Here is a 21,585-nt window from a genome sequence, read left to right as displayed (position 1 = left end):
ACGTCACTCCGTTTAACGTCATTTCGCGATAACGTCACGAAAATTTTGAGACCGTCATTCATTTATCGCACCTTCGCTTCGCGATAACGTCAAGGCTTTTAAATTTTGCGCGAGATAAAACGCGAAGCGGCGGGCGTTGCAGGTTGTTCGTTTTGTGGGCGGTAATACAGTCAGTCTAAACGAAGTGTAAAACGGTGTGTTTATTGTTAATTGCGATTACGGTTTTAGCAAATTGTCTGCAAAATGAATTCTTAGGTAAGTACGCAAGGTTTTACTTGACATAATGGTTTTCGGGAACCTAAAAAGTGATTTCAAGGAATTTTTCCGTGTAGAACTCGGGAGTTTTTGTCGTCACTTTTTTCGCTGTGTTCACAATAATTTTTGTTCCTGTAACTTCGACGATGTTTCAGCGATGACAATGCCCAGGCGACGCTCGCCTGGGCGACCACCATAGCGAAGCCGAAAAGCAAGTGCGGGAAGATACAAAAATGGAGAATGATTCACGTCACTGCTGCTATTGTTGTCGATGAAGACAGGAACTCGTATTTTATGCCATAGTTTGGCATTCCCATCGTGAAAAAATGCCTCAGATATGATACGCTAAAATTTTTTCGCGTAGGAATTGTGAGGTCTAGGAGCCGATATTCACTTTTTACATTGTGTCTTATGGGATATTATGTTTCGATTAACGTCATTTCGTTTATCGTCACATTTTTCAGGAACGGTTTAGTGACGTTAAACGAGGACTTACTGTACCATAAAAACATAGTGGGAAATACACAAATACAATTATCAAAAACTGTAAGTCACTGTCACATTCTTATATTCATCACGTACAACTTGCAATAACAAAGCTCGTTATGATGAAAACAACTATTTATTCACTGATTTAAAGCCTTAAACTAGCCCATGCAAGTGACACAGGTGACTTTTCTCACTACCATTCATTGATATAATAGAAAAACAAACTTCACTCACAGTTTTGATCTTGATTGCTTAATCGTGAAATATCATATCTACGGTGAAAAATGGGGGTGAACACGCCACTGACAATTTTTACACTACTGTTAGACATTTATCGATAGCATAATAGCACTTTTTACAATTTAATCACGATGGAACACTGATATCTCTCAGCCGATATTTTTCAACCTTGTCGAACTTCGTGCATTACAACCACTGGCACTGTGATTATTAGCAATAGCTTCACGGGAGATGTTATTATTAAATAACACTATTTTGGCACAAAAAAATGTTCCTATCAGCGAGCAAAAGTTGCATTGACTGGAATTCCCCTTATAATACATGCACATGCAGTCCTAAACGACGAATTCTCCGGTACCTATGAATATGTGGATGAAGTTATTGTATAGAAGCATAGTGGGCATTAGTAAACATCAAGATTGTTCTAATTACATACTTAAATTAATGATATGCCATCGATAACATCAACTTACAATTAGCGTATCCCCCTCCCAACGACGGTCGAGATGAGAATTTCATTTCTCGGCATTGTCGGGACGAGACTCTCGGCGTGGCGAGTCTCGCCTGGGTCGAGAGTCGAGAAGTCTCGCCCCTTCGAGATTTCTCGGCACCTGTCGAGACTCCTGGGCAAGACGAGAATTTCCGACGAATACCACAATCAGTCGATGGTAGATTTTACTAAAGTATCCTTTATGACTTTTATGGATTTATTAACATTATAAAAATATTTTATTTAATGATTTACCCTCTGCATCCAATTTTTTAAATAGTATGCTCAATGCTAATAGAGTTCCCAACGAGGGATTTGGAAAAAAATTATTTCCTTTTCCTGACCTCAATATTTAGTATAAAATTTGAATCTTGGAGTATAGGTCTTTAAATTGAAATGTAAATTTTTCCAATGTTTCCACTTATTTACAAACCATAATCAGGGCTTAAAATGAAATAGAGCGGATAATTTTGATGCATAGGCATGCTAAAGGTTTACATCAATGTTTCTTATTATATTAATATAATAAAAAAGAAACATTCACTTGTAAATTAACAAAAAAGAAGAGATCATAGTCTAATTATATAGAATTTTATATATCTTGTTGCAATGTTTATTTATGGTCACCAAGGTTCATGGTTACCTGTGAATTTTGGTTAGTTAAATAACGAAATATGCTTAAGTTGTCAATGCCGATCTTATATTACAACTATTTTTAGTTTTGGAAGTATATAAGATGTCTTAAAATAATCTTTTTGTTAAATTATCTTCAATGTCTAAAATAGAAATAGTTTTATTTTGTTCGAGGAGCCGGAAGTCTCGCCGGGTGACGAGAATTCTCGAAAGACTTCTCGACTCTCTTCAAGACTCTCGACTCAGGCAAGACTCTCGCCATTTACTTATGAGCCTCTTATCGTCGGATATTTTGCTTTAAATAGAAAATAATCAACACGTCTCACAAACAAAGCTCTCACAACGACTGGCAACTATTACAAACAATCGCAACAATTGCTTCGTGTGATGTTTAGGCACCTTTGACGTCATCGAGGCTTCGTCGGCAGTGGCTTGGGGGGGAGGGAGTTTATGGCATGCTTTAAAATTCGTTATATTTTTGTGTCATCATTGCCTTCAAAGCGAAGCCGGTTTAGCTCTGTGATATATGCCATTGGTGTTCTCAAACCATCTCTTCTCGTTTGACAGTGCTAATGCTGCACTTGTTTCTTCGAAATTGTGCTGTTTGGACAATGTCTAATTTAATAAATATATAATGACGAATTGATTGACTGACTGACTCGTTGATACAATTACTTAGCCCAAACTGTGATAGGTGTGGGTATTTGGCTTATTGGACGTAAAAGTTAAAAAAAATTCATTGGGAGAAAAATTCTGAAAACTTGAAAAAGTCGATTAGTTTTCGAGATATATCGACTTGAATTAACATGGGAGCCTTTTGGAACTAAAACTTTTTTGCTTTAATTTTGTACTTTTAAACGTCCGAGGAACATGATATTCAATGGACATAAACTAGATTTTTTGGTTGATTTTTTGGTAGGGTTGCCATTGCGACGAATTAATATTTAGTATTTTTTATTACAGTTTGAACGCTTTCAATGCTTTTCTTATGGGAAAACTTTAGGAATTTTTTTGACCAACTAGCAATAATCGTACGACATTTTCCTTGACTTATAAGGTAGAGAATTTATGGGTTGATTTTTTGGCTATCTTGGAATTTTTGTATGTCGAATCAATTCCGAGGAATAAACTATTTCGATTTTACATTGTCGTGATGGGCGAATTTTCGAACTCTGATTTTGGCGGTGAGACATGTGCCATATGAAAATTTGGAATCTCCTAGAAAAACCGTTTAGGGTGCTTCGCACCCTAACGTTTCAGCCTACTTTCCCCGTAACCCTCTTGGTTAATTCATAATAAAATTCCGAAAAATATCCTGCACGTGAAAAATCATTGTCGCCATTTTTTTGTGGAGCATACAATCTTGAATAACTTAGCAACCATTCAAGCTAGATGAATGAAATTTTCAGGGTAATAATATTATTAAAATAGTCAAATTATGCAATGATGACCATTCTGCTTGATCGATTTATGCACGAGTTATATTGATTCCAATCTCCTTGGATACGCTTTAATCGCTAATAACTTTTTTGTTAATCAGGTTTTGAACTTGAAAATCATACACAATACAACTGCTAATGTGTTTCATCCGTCAAAAGTTAAATCAAGCAAATCGACTGGTTAGACTTGAAGAAATGATCGATACAAGGTAGCATTCGATGGAGGCCTTTTTCAGACCTATTTACATAGTTACGGATATAAAAATTTTAAGGATATGTTAGGAAAGGAATGAATAATGCGCACACATAAATTTTTTAGATGAGTAATGTTTCCTAATGAAGATATACCAATATGAATTTATATCTTTTTGTAATAGGTCCCCATAAGAAATACACGCATCGCCCTATCTACGTCACCAATATAAATACATAGGTGAAATTTAGAAAGCGGGGATAGTTGAGAAGGAAGGGATAAGGGAATGACCATAGAATGGAAGGGATATCAATAGGATTGCGAATTTTTCAATACAGGTGTCAGTATAGTCGAAAGTTCGATTCGATTTTTATAGCAAATATGCAAATTGGCATAACTTGACTAGTGTATACGTTGGACCAATGAAATTTGGCGAATGTCTACATCTTAGTATTCCTCACAATGCCCACTGGAAATGTGTTTTGTACGTAGTCTCACGTTCGATATATATGGATTATACCTACTTTTTCTTAAAATATATCGAATTGCTATGTCATATAGGATTTTACATCCAAGGACATAGTTGACTGGGAATTATTTAGTAGATGACCATAGACTGGAAATAAAATCAATGTAATTGCGGATTTTACAATACAGGTGTCTGTATAATCGAAAGATCGAATCGATTATTGTGGCAAATACGCAAATTGGCATAACTTCATTTCTATATAAGTTGGACCAATGAAATTTTATGAATGGGTACATCTTGGTATTCCTCACAATGCTCAATAGAGATATGTTTTGTATGTAGTGTCACATTCGATATATATCGAATCTGCGTTTTCACAAATTATGTCGAATTGCTAAGACATTTAGGATTTTACATCCACGGGCATTGTTGACCAGGAATTAAGGAGTAGATGACCATAGCCTGGAATTAAAATCAACAGCATTGCAGATTTTGCAGTACAGATGTCAGTATAATCGAAAGATCGAATCGATTAATGTAGCAAATACGCAAATTGGCCTAACTTAAATAGTATATCCGTTGGACCAATGAAATTTGGTGAATGAGTACATCTTGGTATTCCTCACAATGCCCAATGAAAATATGTTTTGTATGTAGTGTCACTTTCGATATATGTGGAATCTACTTTTTGTAAAAATATATCGAATTGCCATAACATACAAGATTTTACATCCATGGACATAGTTGACTAGGAATTATATCGTAGATACCCATAGACTGGAAGTTAAACCAATAGCATTGCGGATTTTACAGTGCGCATGTCAGTATGATCGAAAAATCGATTCGATTATTATAGCAATTACACAAATTGGCATAACTTGAATAGTATATCTGTTGGACCAATGAAATTCGGCAAATGTGTACATCTTGGTATTCCTCACAATTCCCAATGGAAATATGTTTTGTATATAGACTCAAGTTCGATATATGTCGAATCTTCTTTTTGTTAAAATATATCTAATTGCTATAACACATAGGATTTTACATCCAAGGGCATAGTTGACGTTCGATATATATCGAATCTACTTTTTCTTAAAATATATAGAATTGCTATAACATATAGGATTTTACATCCAAGGACATAGTTGACCAGGAATAAAAATAGTAGATACCCATAGACTGGAAGTTAAACCAATAGCATTGCGGATTTTACAGTACACATGTCATTATGATCGAAAAATCGATTCGATTATTATAGCAAATACACAAATTGGCATAACTTGAATAGTATATCTGTTGGACCAATGAAATTCGGCGAATGTGTACATCTTGGTATTCCTCACAATGCCCAATGGAAATATGTTTTGTATATAGACTCAAGTTCGATATATGTCGAATCTACTTTTTGTTAAAATATATCTAATAGCTATAACACACAGGATTTTACATCCAAGGGCATAGTTGACCAGGAATTATGTATTACATGACCATAGACATAATAAATAAAATAAAATAAACCATAGACCATAAATAAAATCTACATAATTGCGGATTTTACAGTACAGATGTCAGTATAATCGAAAAATCGATTTTTTTTATTGTAGCATATACAGAAAAACTTTGATTTTACGCAGTTGGAGGGACCGAAATATGGGCACTGTGTAAAATAAAAGTGTGTAAAACCAAGAGTTGGTATTGAGGAGAAGTATAGTTTTCAGGATAACACTTGCTCATTATTGCTCGGAAAATGAAGCCTAATAATCTTATTTACTCAAAAGCAACACCACAGATGACGTGTTACCTTAAGAGAAACAACGTTGCATTCCTGAACAATGTTTCCCATGGTTGAATAACATGGTTGAATTGCTAGCATTTCTGGCACTAAGATTACTTCTGTTACCCAGGAGAAATGTCGAAATGGTGGTACTAAATGCTTGCAGAGAAGCTAATTTTCGAAAATATTCTCATTAAAAGCAGTTTGCAGGAAATCCGTTTAACCACCTGCAGACAAACAAAGATTGGAGATTGAAGAAATGAGATGCCTGAGGATAGTCATCTAAATTAACCCCATTAACAGGGAGCAAAATTTTGCTAATACATCACAAAGGCTTTACACCCTGTGGGCCTGGGTTCAAGTCCTGGCAGTAGCAGAGACTTATCAGAGATGGCCCTATCCCTACTTGAGTCTAATGTGAAGGGCACTTCCAGTGCACCACTCTGTCCATCAGATGGGAAGTTAAGTCCTGGTCCCTTTTGAGCTTATCATTAAAACCTGGCTAATGCCAACATAGGGTTCCTATCCCCCCAGCCCTTGCTTCATGGCGCTAATGACCCCAGTTGTTGGTTACCTCCAAATAGCATACCATAGATAACACGGAGCACACAGGACCCGGGATATTCGGAAATTCAGATTTTTCCGTGGTTTAGATCACGTTTTTAAAGTGAGCTATTTAAATAACCGCGCAACTACCGTCATGCCGCCAGTGATGACTAAAAGAAGTATTAATAGTCCGGAACAATCTTCCTTCTTTATAATTTTTACGCATTAAAAAAGCATTTTCCCATGAAATTTTAGCATTAGCAGATAGAATCTACCGGGTATAGCTTCTCTGTCGGCATTCTTCCGCGAATTCAGCGCCGGGACCTTTGACTCAAAAGCCGTGTGACTCATCTTCACGTAATATTTTGCTTCCCCATATCTGATAACAACACCGGACACTTTTTCTATTTCGATTTAATGGTACTAAGCCATTCCTGAGTTTAAAGGGACTGCCTTATCACTCACGTCTTGAATTTGATTTCAATGATTACATGATGACGATTGACGACGCGAGTTATTCTCCGAGGGCATCAACTCCCGTTCCGTTAAAAATAAACGCTTGCCACCAAGCGGAGTTAAGCTAGTAGCTATTCAAGTTCCAACCATGTTTCATTTAAACCCACTGACAATGAGATACAAGTTGAGTCAGTTCTGATGAGCGCGCGGCGTTTCCCTCGCCTCCATTCGTCCCGAAGATGTGGGGTTAGCCCACGGAATGAAACAATGCATGCTGCTTTTACTATCGTGTTGAATCACCATCGACTTACGTCCATGCTAGAAGTACGACTCTCTTTTTTGGATCACCTTGAAAGCCAAAATTTTGGCACGGGAGAATTTTTAACGACTCATTTCGCCGTTATATTTCGCCGGGGCGACGGAAAACATAGCGTTGGCAAAATTCTAGAAAGCCTTGCGTTAGGGATAGATATTCCGTATCTCATAATTCTGGATATAAACTGAGTCGATCAATAAGTCGAATAATAAACGAAAGGTGATAATGTTAATATCTCCAGTGATCATGTCTTAATCAAAAGTAGTTACGCATACACGGCAATTGCCGTGTGTTTTAGGTTTCGATATCCTTCTACGGCGAATTTGAACTAAGAGCGACATTCGCGTTCGTAATGGAGCCTGAAATATTACTGAGAGGGCTCACGGGGAAGCAATAATTAGATTCACGATGTTTTTAGTTTTACGCTCAACAGCGCGACGTCATTTTTGCAAGTCACTGCGACAAAATAATAACCTAACTTCATATTGCTCTAGTCGGATTTTCAAAATAAGCCAAAAGACAACTGCGTAAAATCAAGATTAGCGACCTCTTTGGGGCTGGGGTTATGCTGCGCAAAATCGAAAAACTGCGTAAAATCAAGAAAATATGTAAAATCGAAGTTTCACCATTGCAATTCCCTATGCTTTCCGGCCGGACTTGAGTGCCGCTGCGTAAAAACGAGACTTGATGTAAAATCGAAGTTTTACTGTACGCAAATTGGCATAACTTGATTACTATATAAGTTGGAACAATGAAATTTTGTTAATGGGTACATCTAAGAGTTCCTCACAATACCCAGTGGAAATATTTTTTGTATATAGTATCATATTCGATATATATATCGTATCTGCGTTTTCACAAATTACATCGAATTGCTATAACATATAGGATTATACATCCATGGGCATAGCTGACCAGGAATTATGAGGTAAATGACCATAGACTGGAAGTTAAATCAATAGCAATGCGCATTTTACAGTACAGATGTCAGTATAATCAAAAAATCGATTCGATTGTTATTGCAAATATGCAAATTGGCAGAACTTGAATAGTATATCCGTTGGACCAATGAAATTTGGTGAATGGACACATCTTCGTATTCCTCACGATGCCCAATGGAAACATGTTTTATATGTAGTCTCACGTTCGATATACAGTGGAACTTGGTTAGTACGTTCCTCCTTAGTACGTTTTCCTCCTTAGTACGACGATTTCTCTCGGTCCCGGTACCATCGGAACAAAATACAGGTAAAAGTATTTGGTTAGTACGTTTGAAAAAATTGCGCTTTCCTGGTTAGTACGCTCAATTGCTAGCCGTGACGCAACCCGCAATTCGTTCTCCAGTATCTTCCTAAGGGTCGTAAAGCTCCGAATTCATGATTTAATTTATTATTACTAGCCATTAAAATTCTTGCATTCATTCCACATATCTTTCTTCGACCGCGATTTATCCAAATGCATTTCTCAATTCTTATGACGCGATGAATAATAAAATATGGCCATTTATCAGGAATGTCTGACTATGCAAAACTGCAGCCAATGAGAAGCCCCAATTTTCCCCACCCCGAGCTCCTCACCTTCTGCTGCCTCTGGAGTGCCCACTGCGCACAAATTTCACGAGTGGGCAATTGTTGCTATTGCACGAGTTATCATGATGAAGAAATGAGTCTTATCCAATTCCCACTTTATCTAAAGCAGTACTGCACGACGTCAATGCTACGTAGTACGTGCGTATTTGACTACTGCTGCGGGAGCAGACGATGCTCAGGATCTCCACGCGAAGCTTAGCTTAAAAATACTTGACCTCGGCACATAAGCAGACGACATTAAACAAATTTTAAAAGTAAAATTCAACTGTATAATATAAAATCTTCTTGTAATTACCTCGTAATCTAATAACCTTGCGTGTTATTATTCGATATATCGATCGCTATAACAATCGATATGACTTTATTCCAGAAGCGCGAATGTGTACGGCTGTTGCCGTAATTTAAGGTCAATATAATTTTGTCCAATTTTTATGATGTTTAAAAACAACCCGTTGACATACTCAGGGTTGTTTTTATATTCTCCGAGTATGCTGTGACAAAAAAGAAATGACTTAGCTATACTTGTCCTCTTTCTATACATACATTTAGGATAAATCACGGGAGAAAGACGCCGTTTTCATGTAATTGTCTTCGGGAAATCTATGAAACATTGTGATTTTTTATTCACATGGTATTGTTTTTCAATGTAGCGCCCATTTTCTTTATTTTAAAGGCAAAAAGAGTTCAGGAAGGCGATCCTACGAGAACTACCGATAGTAATTGTAATTATGACGACTTTTCCACAGATTGCAATTACCCCAACTGCTATTATTTACTTTCCTCGTTAGCACGTTTTCCTGGTTAGTACGTTCATTTTTTGTGGTCCCTTCAGAAACGTACTAAACAGGTTCCACTGTATATTGAATATGCTTTTTCTTCAAATATATCGAATTGCTCTAATATACAGTCGGATCCGGATTTAAGGTCTTCGCATTTAACGTTTTTCCGCATTTAGCGTTTATTTTTTTGGGTCCCGATTCATTCCCTATTAGGACAATGTAAAAATTATCCGTATTTAGTGTTTCCGCATTTTGCGTTTTTCCGCATTTATGGTCGTAAAAATTTGTCCCGCTCAAGATTTTTTTGCCCGATTTAACGTTTTTTCATGACGGTTCATCCAAATCTTCGAAATTCTACTCATCAACAAGAAGAGTCTCATGAAAGTTTACCAATAGTCGATAGATTCTACCGGGGAACGCTTCTTCAGCTGCTTTCTTCCGCGAGCGCAGGGCTGCGACCATCAACTCGCAAGTAGGGTGATTTGTCTTCTCGTAACGTTCCGCGCCCCTTCTAATCCAAACACCAGGCACTTTTTGTATTAGATCCGATCTAATGGAGCAAAGTCATCCCTTAATAACCTCGAACTACCTTATCCTTCACTTCTTGAACTTGACTTCGATGATGCGTGACGAGTGATGACACGAGTTATCCTCCGAGGGCCGCTACAATAATGGTTTTCTCGTTATGTTTTCAATTGATGGTTTATGCCCCTTTCAACTCTACTCCCTAGGGGCAGTCGATTGTTAGCCCAATATTATATCAGTCGGCTACTTTCTCTTTTCAAAAGAGGAGGCCCAATGTCAATTGCGCAGTTCACTAGAAGATTCTTTCTATAATCCATTCCAAGGTCAGTTTCCACGGAGGAACAGCGAAAGAACAGAGGAAGTGTTTCCTCTGTCATGACCGTGAGTGAGAGCATTCTTTCCCTACGAAACAACATTATTTTTAGAGATGTGCGAATAGTATCCGCGAATACTCGAATACCTCGAATACAAGAAAGTATTCGATATTCGAGGTTTCGAATAGTTATGCTAAAAGTACCGCCTCTAATACCTCGAATACTTTGAATTTCGCGTCATACACTGTCGCACGAACGTCGTTGGTAGTTGACTCGGAAAAATGTAGAGAACTGTAGTCATTTAGTGCTCGCAGCGCCGTTTTACGCAAGTTGACGAATACATCAAATTCGTGGATTTTAGCGGTGAAAAGAGTTCGACGAGGGGAACCGAAAATGGTCGGGTGAAAAAATCCGAAAATCCCCGATTCCCCCCACCAGGAGAACCTCAGTGCTGTGGGATAGCAACCTTAGGGCATTTCCCACGATCCGCTATCCCCCTCCATTCAGCACTCGCCTCACCCACTCTGACGCTTTCCTCTTCTCCGAAATCAAGGTCCCAGCTCGCGCAGGGATCGCATTACGAAGACCCCCTGCTTCGAAAAAAATATCGAGTTACGAGAACAATTAAAACGTGATTCACGCCCTCCCCCCTTTTCTCACCCACTGACCTTTTTCTGGCTACCTGCTTCGAAGTTCCCCATTTCTGGAGGTCAACTGCTGTGTGAGTACCGTGGGATACTTACATTAGCGCATTTCCCAAGATCTGGTACCCCTCTCCATTCAGCACTAGCCCCCCCTCTGAAGCTTTCCTCTTCTTCGAAATAAAAAAAACGACACAGCTCGCGCAGGGATCATATTACGAAGACCTTAGCTTCGAAAAAATACCAAGTTACACGAGAACAATAGAAACGTGTTTCGGGCCCTCCCTTTTTTCCCCCACTGACCTTTTTTTTCCTACCAGCTTCGAAGTTCCCCATTTCTGTGGAGGTCAACCGCTGCATGAGTCCTCTATTAGCACAAAAGGAGTCTAAGAATGACTTTCGTCAATTGATGTTACACCTTTATTGAATTGAAATATTAGTAATGTGAGCGTAATTTCAAAAAGAATAAGACCAAACACGACGTATGTCTGAGTTTATTTAAGCATTTTACGAAAGGAAATAAATGTCAAAATACAACGGAGACTTAGCATTCTGGCGAAACTCGATATGAGCAGCAGAGCTTCTCGGAAGTTGATGCGGTATTTTTTTCCGAAAACATATATCAAGTTACAATTTATGAGTGGTGCTATAAATCTTTATTGTTACAGTCCCAGACAAAGGGATATTTTCTCAGAATATTTGGTTTCTCCCAGATAGCCATTCCAATTCATCTTCTTATCTCGTGAGAACTCCCAAAGATGGACTGAAAATAATTGAAGAAAATCCAGTGGAAAAGAGCTTGTATTTTGCAAAATGCCTCAGATTGTCAGCTAGCACTTGGCAGCAGGAGTGGGGGTAAAGCGATGTTAGTTGAATTAATTATATGCCCAATTGTTTCCATAAAATTAAAATATTCATTAATCAGCTAAATTCCTGTTCGAATTATTTAAGGAAATCAAAATTACTCCCCAAAATCTTGTGTTGCCTGCTGCATAGGTCCGAGTCAAACATTCCAGCATTCATCATTTAGTATTCGAGGTATTCGAAATTCGAGGTATTCGAATATTCGAGCAATGATTTAATATTTGAATTCGATATTCGAATTCGAGAAATCTGCTATTCGACCCATCTCTAATTATTTAACATCGTAATTTAGATATCCCGGAGCCAATTTATCGACATGCGGCTGGTTGATATCGCTGTCGATTCAAAAATATTTATCTGGTGCTAATTAATGCCAAAAGAGAATGACAGTCGGAGTTTTGACGAACTATCACGGTCCATGACTCTAAATAAATCGCTCATGCTGGAAAAAAAATCACCGCATACTCACGGTAGAATAGATGAGCGCGGAAAAAAACGAAAATCCGGCAGGTATCCCTTGGTGGTTGACTTCGACATCATAACCCTGATGAAATTGCCAAACTCCAGAGGAACTGACAATTTTTCGGATGAAATCCAGTTCTGTTGAAGATTAAACCTTTTCACTTAACAGAGTTTAGCTGATCGTTATTCAAGGTCCAACCAAATTTTATTAAAAGCTGCCGAGAAACAAGGCGAGTCGGAGTCAAGGTGATCAGCGCGCCGCGTAAGCAACTTCTCCCGGCTCCATTCGACCTGCATAAGGCCGCGGATATATGACAACGAATCGGGTGTTATCATCGAGTTGAATCACCATCGACTTGTATGCATACTAAAATAAGATTCTACTTTTTTGGATGACCTCGAAATCTAAAATATGCGCATAGGAGGCTTTTTAAAGGCTCATAAATCCCTTGTTTCGCCGAGGCAACAGAATACGTTAAGATGGCAAAATTTCAGAAAACCTCCCTTTTACTAGATATTCGGTAGTTGAGAATTTGGGATTAGCGATCTTCTGCTGTCCCTTTATTTCACTCATTCCTCATGATTTTTCGAGTACCTACTTACACCTTTTCTTATTATATTAGAAATGCTATAGTCACCTACATGTCACTTTTAAAGAAAAATTTCTAAATTTCATCGAGACCACTGAAATATGCATAAAAATGGAATCACTAATGTCCATAATAATAATATGTGTGGGAATGCTTTTAAGTTGATGTTTATTAGAATTTTCTAAAAATATTTCATTAAAACAATTGTCATCCTCTCATTACTTATTTTTACTACCCATTTTTTTAGCTGATTCCTGAAAAGTATTATCCAACCTTCACAGGGCAGAGAACATTTCATTAAAGATTTTTTGCTGCATTCAGCACCTTTTAGTTACTTTAAATAATATTTTTTACTCATAAAAAGCCATTCCAATCATTACAGACCATAAAACCTGAAAAAAATGGCAGGTCCGCATTTAGTGTTTTTCCGCATTTAGTGTTTTAAATTTTGTCCCCCCTGAAAAACCTTAAATCAGGATTCTACTGTATAGGATTTTACATCCAAGGGCATAGTTGACCAGGAATTATTTAAAAGATGACCATAGACTGGAAATAAAATCAATATCGTTGCAGATTTTACAGTACAGTTGTCAGTATAATCGAAAGATCGGTTCAATAATTATAGCAAATACGAAAATTGGCATAACTTGATTACTTTATAATTTGGACCAAAGAAATTTTGCGAATGGGTACATCTTGGTATTCCTCACAATAATTAATAGAAATGTGTTAAATATGTGGCTGGATATTGGTATTTATTGGTCTCAGATCTTTTATTTTTTTAAATCTGTTATAAATTGCTTAAGGTTATTGGGTTAAAACCCTTACGATCAGAAAGGGAGTAGCTACAATCATAGAGAAAGGTCTAAATTACAAGAAATCGGCCTTTTTAAATAACTTCACCGGTCATTATTAATTTATTTCTCCCCATTACGTAAATATTAAAATCAAAACAATCTCTCAACGCTTACACCATCGTGGTTACTAAGACGACCTTAAGTATTGTTGACGGCGAAAAAGCGTACTCTCCGTACATTTCATCCATTTAAACGATATTATGATTTTTTTTCCTTTTTAAGCAACTTATGGGCACATAACTCGGAAACACGGGACACAACAATGCTCCCAACCCCCTAATTACCCGCTTGATGAGTTCAAGCGACTATCGACTCGTTTTGTTATAGTTTTGTTGTAACTAAAAAGCTTTGTGTCAATCAATTAGAGATTAAAAAATCTAAATACGGTCAGAAATGCGTCGCATTTGGTCTCATTTAAAAAAAGTCTTTTACATGTCATCCAACTGCTATCGAGACATCTTCAGCCCCAGTAAAGTCACTCACTTAGCATTTGTCCTCCAGAAACAGAGAATTGAAGCATTCAGGACGATAAAGTTCAGTGAGTGGGATGGGGTAGGGATGAAACATGTTTCCATAGTTCTCATGTAACTTGATATTTTCCTTCGAAGATAATGATTTATGTTCTGTGTGGTCTCGGAAAAGAAAAGAAAACATCGGTGGTACGGGCTGATGGATGACGACCACCTTTGCTAATAGGCTGAAGGTGGTTTTTTGAAATCTGCGAGGTTTTTACTTTGGACATACTTTTCTCGTACAGCGCTGAGATTCCCCCCCAATTCAATGGTTGTTCAATGTCTTGGGTACTGTCACACTGTGTGCCAGTCGTTTTTTGCCATAAAATTTTACACAGCTGAAATTCTATTATAATAGGGTGGTTTCCTATTATTTTTTTATTGCCTTAATCGAAAGATTATTACTCCTGGAGTACGTATTTCACACTTTTAGATTTTTAAATGATAATATCTATTTTTCGCGATTAAATGAAAAGTGAAAATTTTCAAGCGCGCGAAAACGCGACGCGTTAGTAGGAATGATGGGAAATCCCTCCGTACGTCGTATTTCTGGTTCCCCCTCCGCCCGGTGAGGTGACCTTGAGGCGAGGCTTAGCGCTGATACGTCGCAGGCTGCCAGCGGGTAGCCTAGTGCCCTGCCGCCTGGTAGCGCTTGGCTTAAATAAGGATTATTAATACCTTATCAAACGAGGAAAACTTTCCGACCTTAGCCAGTTTTAATAAGTGATTATTAAGACATGTTTCCCTGAGCTCTGCGCCTCATGCATGCATTGGTAACCTCAGACGATGTATAACTCCTATCTTCTCCTATAGAAACTAGGTCCCTGTGACGTCACGTGGAGTGGCATCGCATGGGCGCCAATCTGGCCCTTTTCAAATGAGGATAAAAATGGACCATTGCCATTCGTCTAAACCGGCATTTATAAAACGAAATAATTTGTATATTATGAATACACTAATGGTGGGTAACGAATCGCAATTATTGCCTTTTGTTTTCTTTGATGAAGGAAACTACCCTATTCCCACGAGAGCTTTTAAGCGATATGGTGCATGAGTAGGACAATCATTGCAGTGCTATGGTGCAAGCAAAGAAAGGATTGTAATTCTTTCCACTCCCTCTAATGGCATGCTGCATTTACTGTTGCATCAATTTAAAATTTCGGATCCGAAGTATCCGGTAGAGAAGGGCAATATCCGCAGATATTAGGATCCAAGGTTTCTAATCCGACCATCCCTACTTATTATGCTTCAGGGTACTTGGAAGGGATGTATTGCTAGCACAAGGAGCAGAACTGGGGGCACCTCGTCAACTTGACATGATTGAACCAGCGGTCAATCAAGTCAAAAAATCTAGAATCATCTCGAGGGTGAAACATTTCAAAACCTAAATCATCCACGAAACTATAGAGATAAAAAAACAAAAATAATTTTAACAGAGATACCGGAATGAGAATTAGAAGCACATGTAACCCAGTCATCCACAAAATTTCTTCATCTTCTCCTGCCCACCTGAAATAAAAAGGCAAACTCCAGCACCGTTCCCTTGAAGAAGTGTCCAGCAGTCGGTCATAAAACGTTGGGGCAGTTGCGATACATCACGCGGCGTACACCCGTATCTTTACCCCTCTTTAATCGGCATGAGGCACAAAAGCTTCAATCAAGAAATTTGGTTGGGTGTTTTGCATTTTTGTACCTATTATGTACTCATTTCAATTGAGTCTTTAAAAGTCTTAAATGTATCTTGGTTTAGGGATGTGTATAAATATTGGTTTAACTTTCTCTTGAGGAAATGCTTTTCTTTTTTTTTTCATTTAGATTAAACTTCTGCAAGGAGCAGCTGGAGCGTATAGGATCGCCCCTGACCCTGCGTTTGATCGCTGGTTTGACTCTGTCTTGGTCTTGGATGATGCAGAAGCCTACAGGATATCATGTAGGATAGAACCACCTACCACAGGAGGTGCTCATGGGCTTCAGAACAGTAGCGGGACAATGGCATCATCGGCAAGACATGGAGCAGGTCGACGGGTTGGGTATGGAAGCATTGCTTGCATTATGTTCACTCTTGTCGCTAAGCCATCTGCTCATTTTCCATACAAACCTTGTTTGCCGTCAATGAAGGACTCGGTGAAACGTTAGGCATTTCGTCTACCTCGTCACTGTATTCTAACAAGGAGACATTGCCAAAGTGATGTTCAGGATCTGGATGCAGATGTTATTTTCTGAAACTATATGGGTAATGTAGAAAAAGTATCACGGCTTTCTTCCACAATTTCGGCCCGGCTTCGAGAGATATTCGCATGTAAAGATTTCATGCACCATGAGTTCCCTTGAGTAAACCCTCCCTCTCAACTGACGTGGTGGCCAGGTGGGTTTGGGCACTCGTCTTGAAACAGTTGTAGGGTATGCTCAGGGTTCGAGTCCCGGAGGAGGAGACCAATATTTTTCTCTCTTATAATTTCAGAAATCTCTGTTACAACTCATCCCCGTTCGTTTAACTTAGTCACCTGGCAATTTTTTTAATTTTCATATTAGTTAATGGATTTAAATGGAACTCCGAATTGTGCCTTACCAGGTGAATTTGAGGACATAGCAGAAAACTTTGAAGGACTTATGCATGGATAAACCCTGATAAACTGCATGCAGATAATCTGTCTTGAGTCTGCTGTGTTTCTGAAAATAACATCGCCATTCAAATCCCTATCATCACACTCGCGATGTCTCCTTGTTAGTGTACTACAGTAGAACTTGTTTAGTACATTTCTGAAGGGGCCACAAAAAATGAACGTACTAACCAGGAAAACGTGCTAATGAGGAAAGTAAATAGTAGCAGTCGGGGTAATTGCAATCTGTGGAAAAGTCGTCATTATTACAATTACTATCGGTAGTTCTCGTAAGAAACGCCTTCCACATTAATAATCAAGAAAATGAGCACTACATTGAAAAACAATACCATGTAAATAAAAATCACGATGTTTCATAGATTTCCCGAAGACGTCGTCTATCTCCCATGATTTATCCTATATATATATTTATAAAAAGAGGACAAGTGAAGCTAAGTCATTTCTTCTTCACTGCGTACTCGGAGAATATAACGACTACCGTGAGTATGTCAACTGGCTGTTTTTAAACATCATAAAAATTGAGAAAAATTTATTGACTTCAAATCACGGCAGCAGCCGCACGCATTCGCTTCTGAAATGATACCATATCAATTATTATATCGATCGATATATCGATTAATAATGCAAGATTATTAGATTGCGGCATCATTACTAAGAAGATTTTTATATTATACAGTTGACGTTTACCTAAAAATTTTGTTCAATGTCATCTGCTTTCGTGCCGAGGTCAAGTATTTTTATGCAAAGCTTTGTGTGGAGACCCAGAGCATCGTCTGCTCCCGCAGCTGTAGTCAAGTAAATATGCACGTACTCCATATCCTCGACGTCGAGGCTTGCAGTACCGCTTTAGATTAAGTGGGAATTGGAAAAGCCTAATTTCCTTCCTCAGCATCATCGTCATCACTTCCATCTTCGTTTTCTTTCCACTCAAGTGCGTGAATTTCATCGATTGTTATGGTTTGGCAAACAGTGAGATCATCATCACACTCACAACACTCGTAGAAATTCATCTTTCCAGCAATCTGACGCCACTCTTCTAGGTGCAAAGGAGGTTCTGCTTCTTCTGCTATTTCACACTCTAGACGAATAAATGGAACCATCGAACTGCACATTCAAACCTCGCGCTTGTTTGCACCATTAAAGAAGAACATCTTCCAATTCTGGATATTTCCCATCACGAACGCACTTTCACTTTTTGTCACTCTGACTGAAGATTTTTTTGTGGTTTCTTGCAGTCGTGCTTAATGTGGATGCAGGAATGTTTAATCTTCGCGCTAACTTCACTCGCTTTACGAGTGGATTTCGATCCACTTCCTCAATAATTTCAATCTTTTCTTGAGTTGTAATCTGCTTCACTATTAGTTTTCTCTCCATTTCAATTGTAATCAAACTGCCCCCGCTATGATAAATTGTGCAATAGGAACAACTGCCTTCTCGCAAAATTTGTGCACAGTGGGCACTCCAAAGGCAACAGAAGGTGAGGAGCTCAGGGTGAGGAAAATTGGGGCTTCTCATTGGCTGCAGTTTTGCATAGTCAGACATTCCCAAAAAATGGCCGCATTTTATTATTCGTCACATTACAAGAATTGAGAAATGCATTTGGAGAAATCACGGTCGTAGAAAGAGATGTGGAATGAATGCAAGGATGTTAATGGCTAATAATAATAAATTAAATCATGAATTCAGAGGTTACGACCCTTAATACTAGAGAACGAATTGCGGGTTGTGTCATGGCAGGCAATAAAGTGAATAACCAGGAAAGTGCAATTTTTTCAAATGTACTAACCAAATACTTTTTCCTGTATTTTGTTAGGATGGTACCGGGACCAAGAGAAATCGCCATGCTAAGGTGGAAAACATACTAAGGAGGAACGTACTAACCAAGTTCCACTGTAGATTCATCTGAAACAGTATCATTGGGCATGGCATTTCTATACTATTGTTGTGTTGTCGGGCAAAAGTTAGCTTTCCAATTGTGCAGGGCATGGCATGTGTGTAGAGGCAATGGTGTATATAATATGGAGAAAATTTGAGAAAAGAGAATATTTTTTATCATTTGATTGAACCCTTGAGGACTCTATTCAGCATCAATTTTTTTTTATTTCCTCTTAATTTTTCAAAATATGAAATTGATAATTTTCTCTGTGGCTTGCCATGTATTGTTTCAGCATGGGGCACCAGAAGAATGATTCCATAGCCAGCACGTCTAGCAGTTCAAGTAGTCAGTTCTACTGTGATCTGGATAGTCTACCCTCAACATCACCAAGAAATTCTTTGGACAGAAAGGTTTGCATTAAAATTCCATTATCGTATGCATAAAATATGTTGAATAAAGAAACAATAAAATATGTTGAATACAGAAGCAATGCAGCCAGTACAAGGGATTTGGGCTTTTGAGTGCTGCTAAGATCCACTCGGGATACCCAAATCCTGAATGATCATTTTTTCGGGCCCTTTATTTATTGTGTATTTACTCATGTGATCGCTCAAGTTGTGGAAGAAAAATGACTGTTTGACAGCACCATTTTCAGGGATGGGATTTTTCCATCGCTGGCACCGTATCTCAGCCAATCGGAACAGCTATAGTTGATCTCATTATTCATGCAACATTCCTCATTATTCATGCAACAAATATACGGTTAACTAATGAACCAACAAGGAAAAAATCTATGTTAATTTCCTCAAGATATCACATGTTGTTTGCTTTTGATGCAACTAACTTGTTCACCAGCATACCTGCATCTGAGGAGGTAGAAGAAAAAGTTCTTAAAGGAGAGCAGCTTGGACCTCTTATAGATAGTTTGTTGTTATTATTATCTGTCTGTGCAGTGAACGCAGTAAAGGTGGACGAGGAGATTAATCACTCTGATCATTATCTCCCCAATATGGTGTTGTGCTGAATCTTTGGTGTATTTCTTTCAGGCTTCGCCTTCCCAAATGTCATTTGCATCCAGCGAGTCATCGCCATCTCCTCCCTCCCCTGACGTCTCCACCCTCAACAACTCGCATGGCTCGAAGAATTCACGGCCCATAACGCCTGGACAACTGAGATCGCCAGATTTTTACGTGATTCGCGTGACTGTTGAGTCTAACTCAAAGGAGACTGAAGGTAACTGATGCAAATGTAAAAATAAATAAACTTTAGCAATTTATTCGTAATTAATGTTACGCTCTTGCTTCAGGTAGCACTACAAATTTCCAAACTCAGTGAATGTAATTCTAAGCTTAGGAACCGCTGATTACCGTATATCTCCGAATATAGTCCCCCCTTTATTTCCAAAAATGGCCGTGGAAAAGTGAGGGGGGGGACTATAAACGAGTGTAATCCAGTTTAGCATACTAAAGGTGACATCAAGTTATAAATAACGGCATAATGGCTAATGTTCTCGTAGTCTTTCTATTTGAGTATATTTATGAGGATTATAATCGGAGATATGAGTAAATACTGCCACGTTTTACCGGAAATTAAGACAATTTTTACCACAAATGTTGTAAAGATACGATTCCTCCGATTCAAATAGCATATTGAACATGCGTTTTCACAGAATCCATCGGGTAGCCGTTAATTTTTCTTGGAAAAGTATTGTTAGAATAATTCAATCGAAACTGATCACTTAATGATGCAAAACAGTAAATAATTAAAATCAAAACTAAACACAGACTATCATTACATTAATCGAACACTAGAAATTGAATCAATAGTACATATATGTACCCGTCGCTCATTTAATAGATACACGATTTAAATCATTGCGAAAAATAAACGGATAAAATGAACCTTTCGTGACGATTTAGCATTTCATTGCGTCCGTAGCTACTTAACGTCCATGTGCCCGTGCGGTTCGTGTTTACAACCACTGCCCTTACCACTTACCGCCTTCACAGAACAAGAATGCGCAATAGGTGATGCATTTGTTTCTGAAAAGGCGCAATAATCGACGACTTTAAACCAAAAGAGCCGGCATTACTGCATTTGATCGAAATCCAGTGACTCAGCATCGAAAGTGTGACCAATTTATTGAGGAATATATTCAATTCGCCAGGGTAAGTAGGATTGATAAATTACGTCACATAACGTTTCGCAATTATTTCCGCGATATTTTCTTTATTAAAAATAATTATACGTTCAACAGTGAGGTGATGGATCGAGTAGAAAGATGAGGATCAATCCTGCGGCAGATTAGAAGCCATCAAAGATGGAGTTTCGATGCCACTTTAAAAATAGCCGTTGCAGAATACTCCGTAAATCATAGTAGGTATTCATATGGCGGCTGAAAAATTTAGCGTGGAAAGAAAGTCTTTGGAAAAAGAAGTTACCTCGCTTGCAAAGCGCTCATACATTGCAGAAGTCATTTCGGGGGTCTCGATGCGGCAGATTCAAAGAATTAGAGGAAAATATCGTCGAATTTGTGTGCAAATGCAGAGCAGAAGCTCGTTGTGTAACTTATGCAATGATTCGCGATGAGGCATTGAGGGTTGATATATTTTTTTCACTTTTAATGTTTGTTGGAAAAAGTTTATTTCTTAACTT

At 38.2% G+C, this 21,585-nt stretch overlaps 1 protein-coding gene across 3 annotated transcripts in view; it reads left to right on the top strand.

The window, feature by feature from the left end:
- The window catches only part of LOC124168842 (ral guanine nucleotide dissociation stimulator-like 1), a 113,000-nt gene that overhangs the window by 83,952 nt on the left and 7,463 nt on the right, over positions 1-21,585 (top strand). For all 3 annotated transcript variants that reach the window (XM_046547186.1, XM_046547185.1, XM_046547187.1), the window contains exons 10-12: positions 16,249-16,463; positions 19,223-19,340; positions 19,977-20,163. In XM_046547186.1, the coding sequence (XP_046403142.1) occupies positions 16,249-16,463; positions 19,223-19,340; positions 19,977-20,163 (520 nt within the window). The remainder of the gene's footprint in view (positions 1-16,248; positions 16,464-19,222; positions 19,341-19,976; positions 20,164-21,585) is intronic.

The sequence above is a fragment of the Ischnura elegans genome, chromosome 12 (genome assembly GCF_921293095.1).
Source record: "Ischnura elegans chromosome 12, ioIscEleg1.1, whole genome shotgun sequence".
NCBI classification, from domain to species: domain Eukaryota; kingdom Metazoa; phylum Arthropoda; class Insecta; order Odonata; family Coenagrionidae; genus Ischnura; species Ischnura elegans.
The sequence above is the reverse complement of the archived record's forward strand: the minus strand, read 5'-3'. Positions and strand labels throughout refer to the sequence as shown.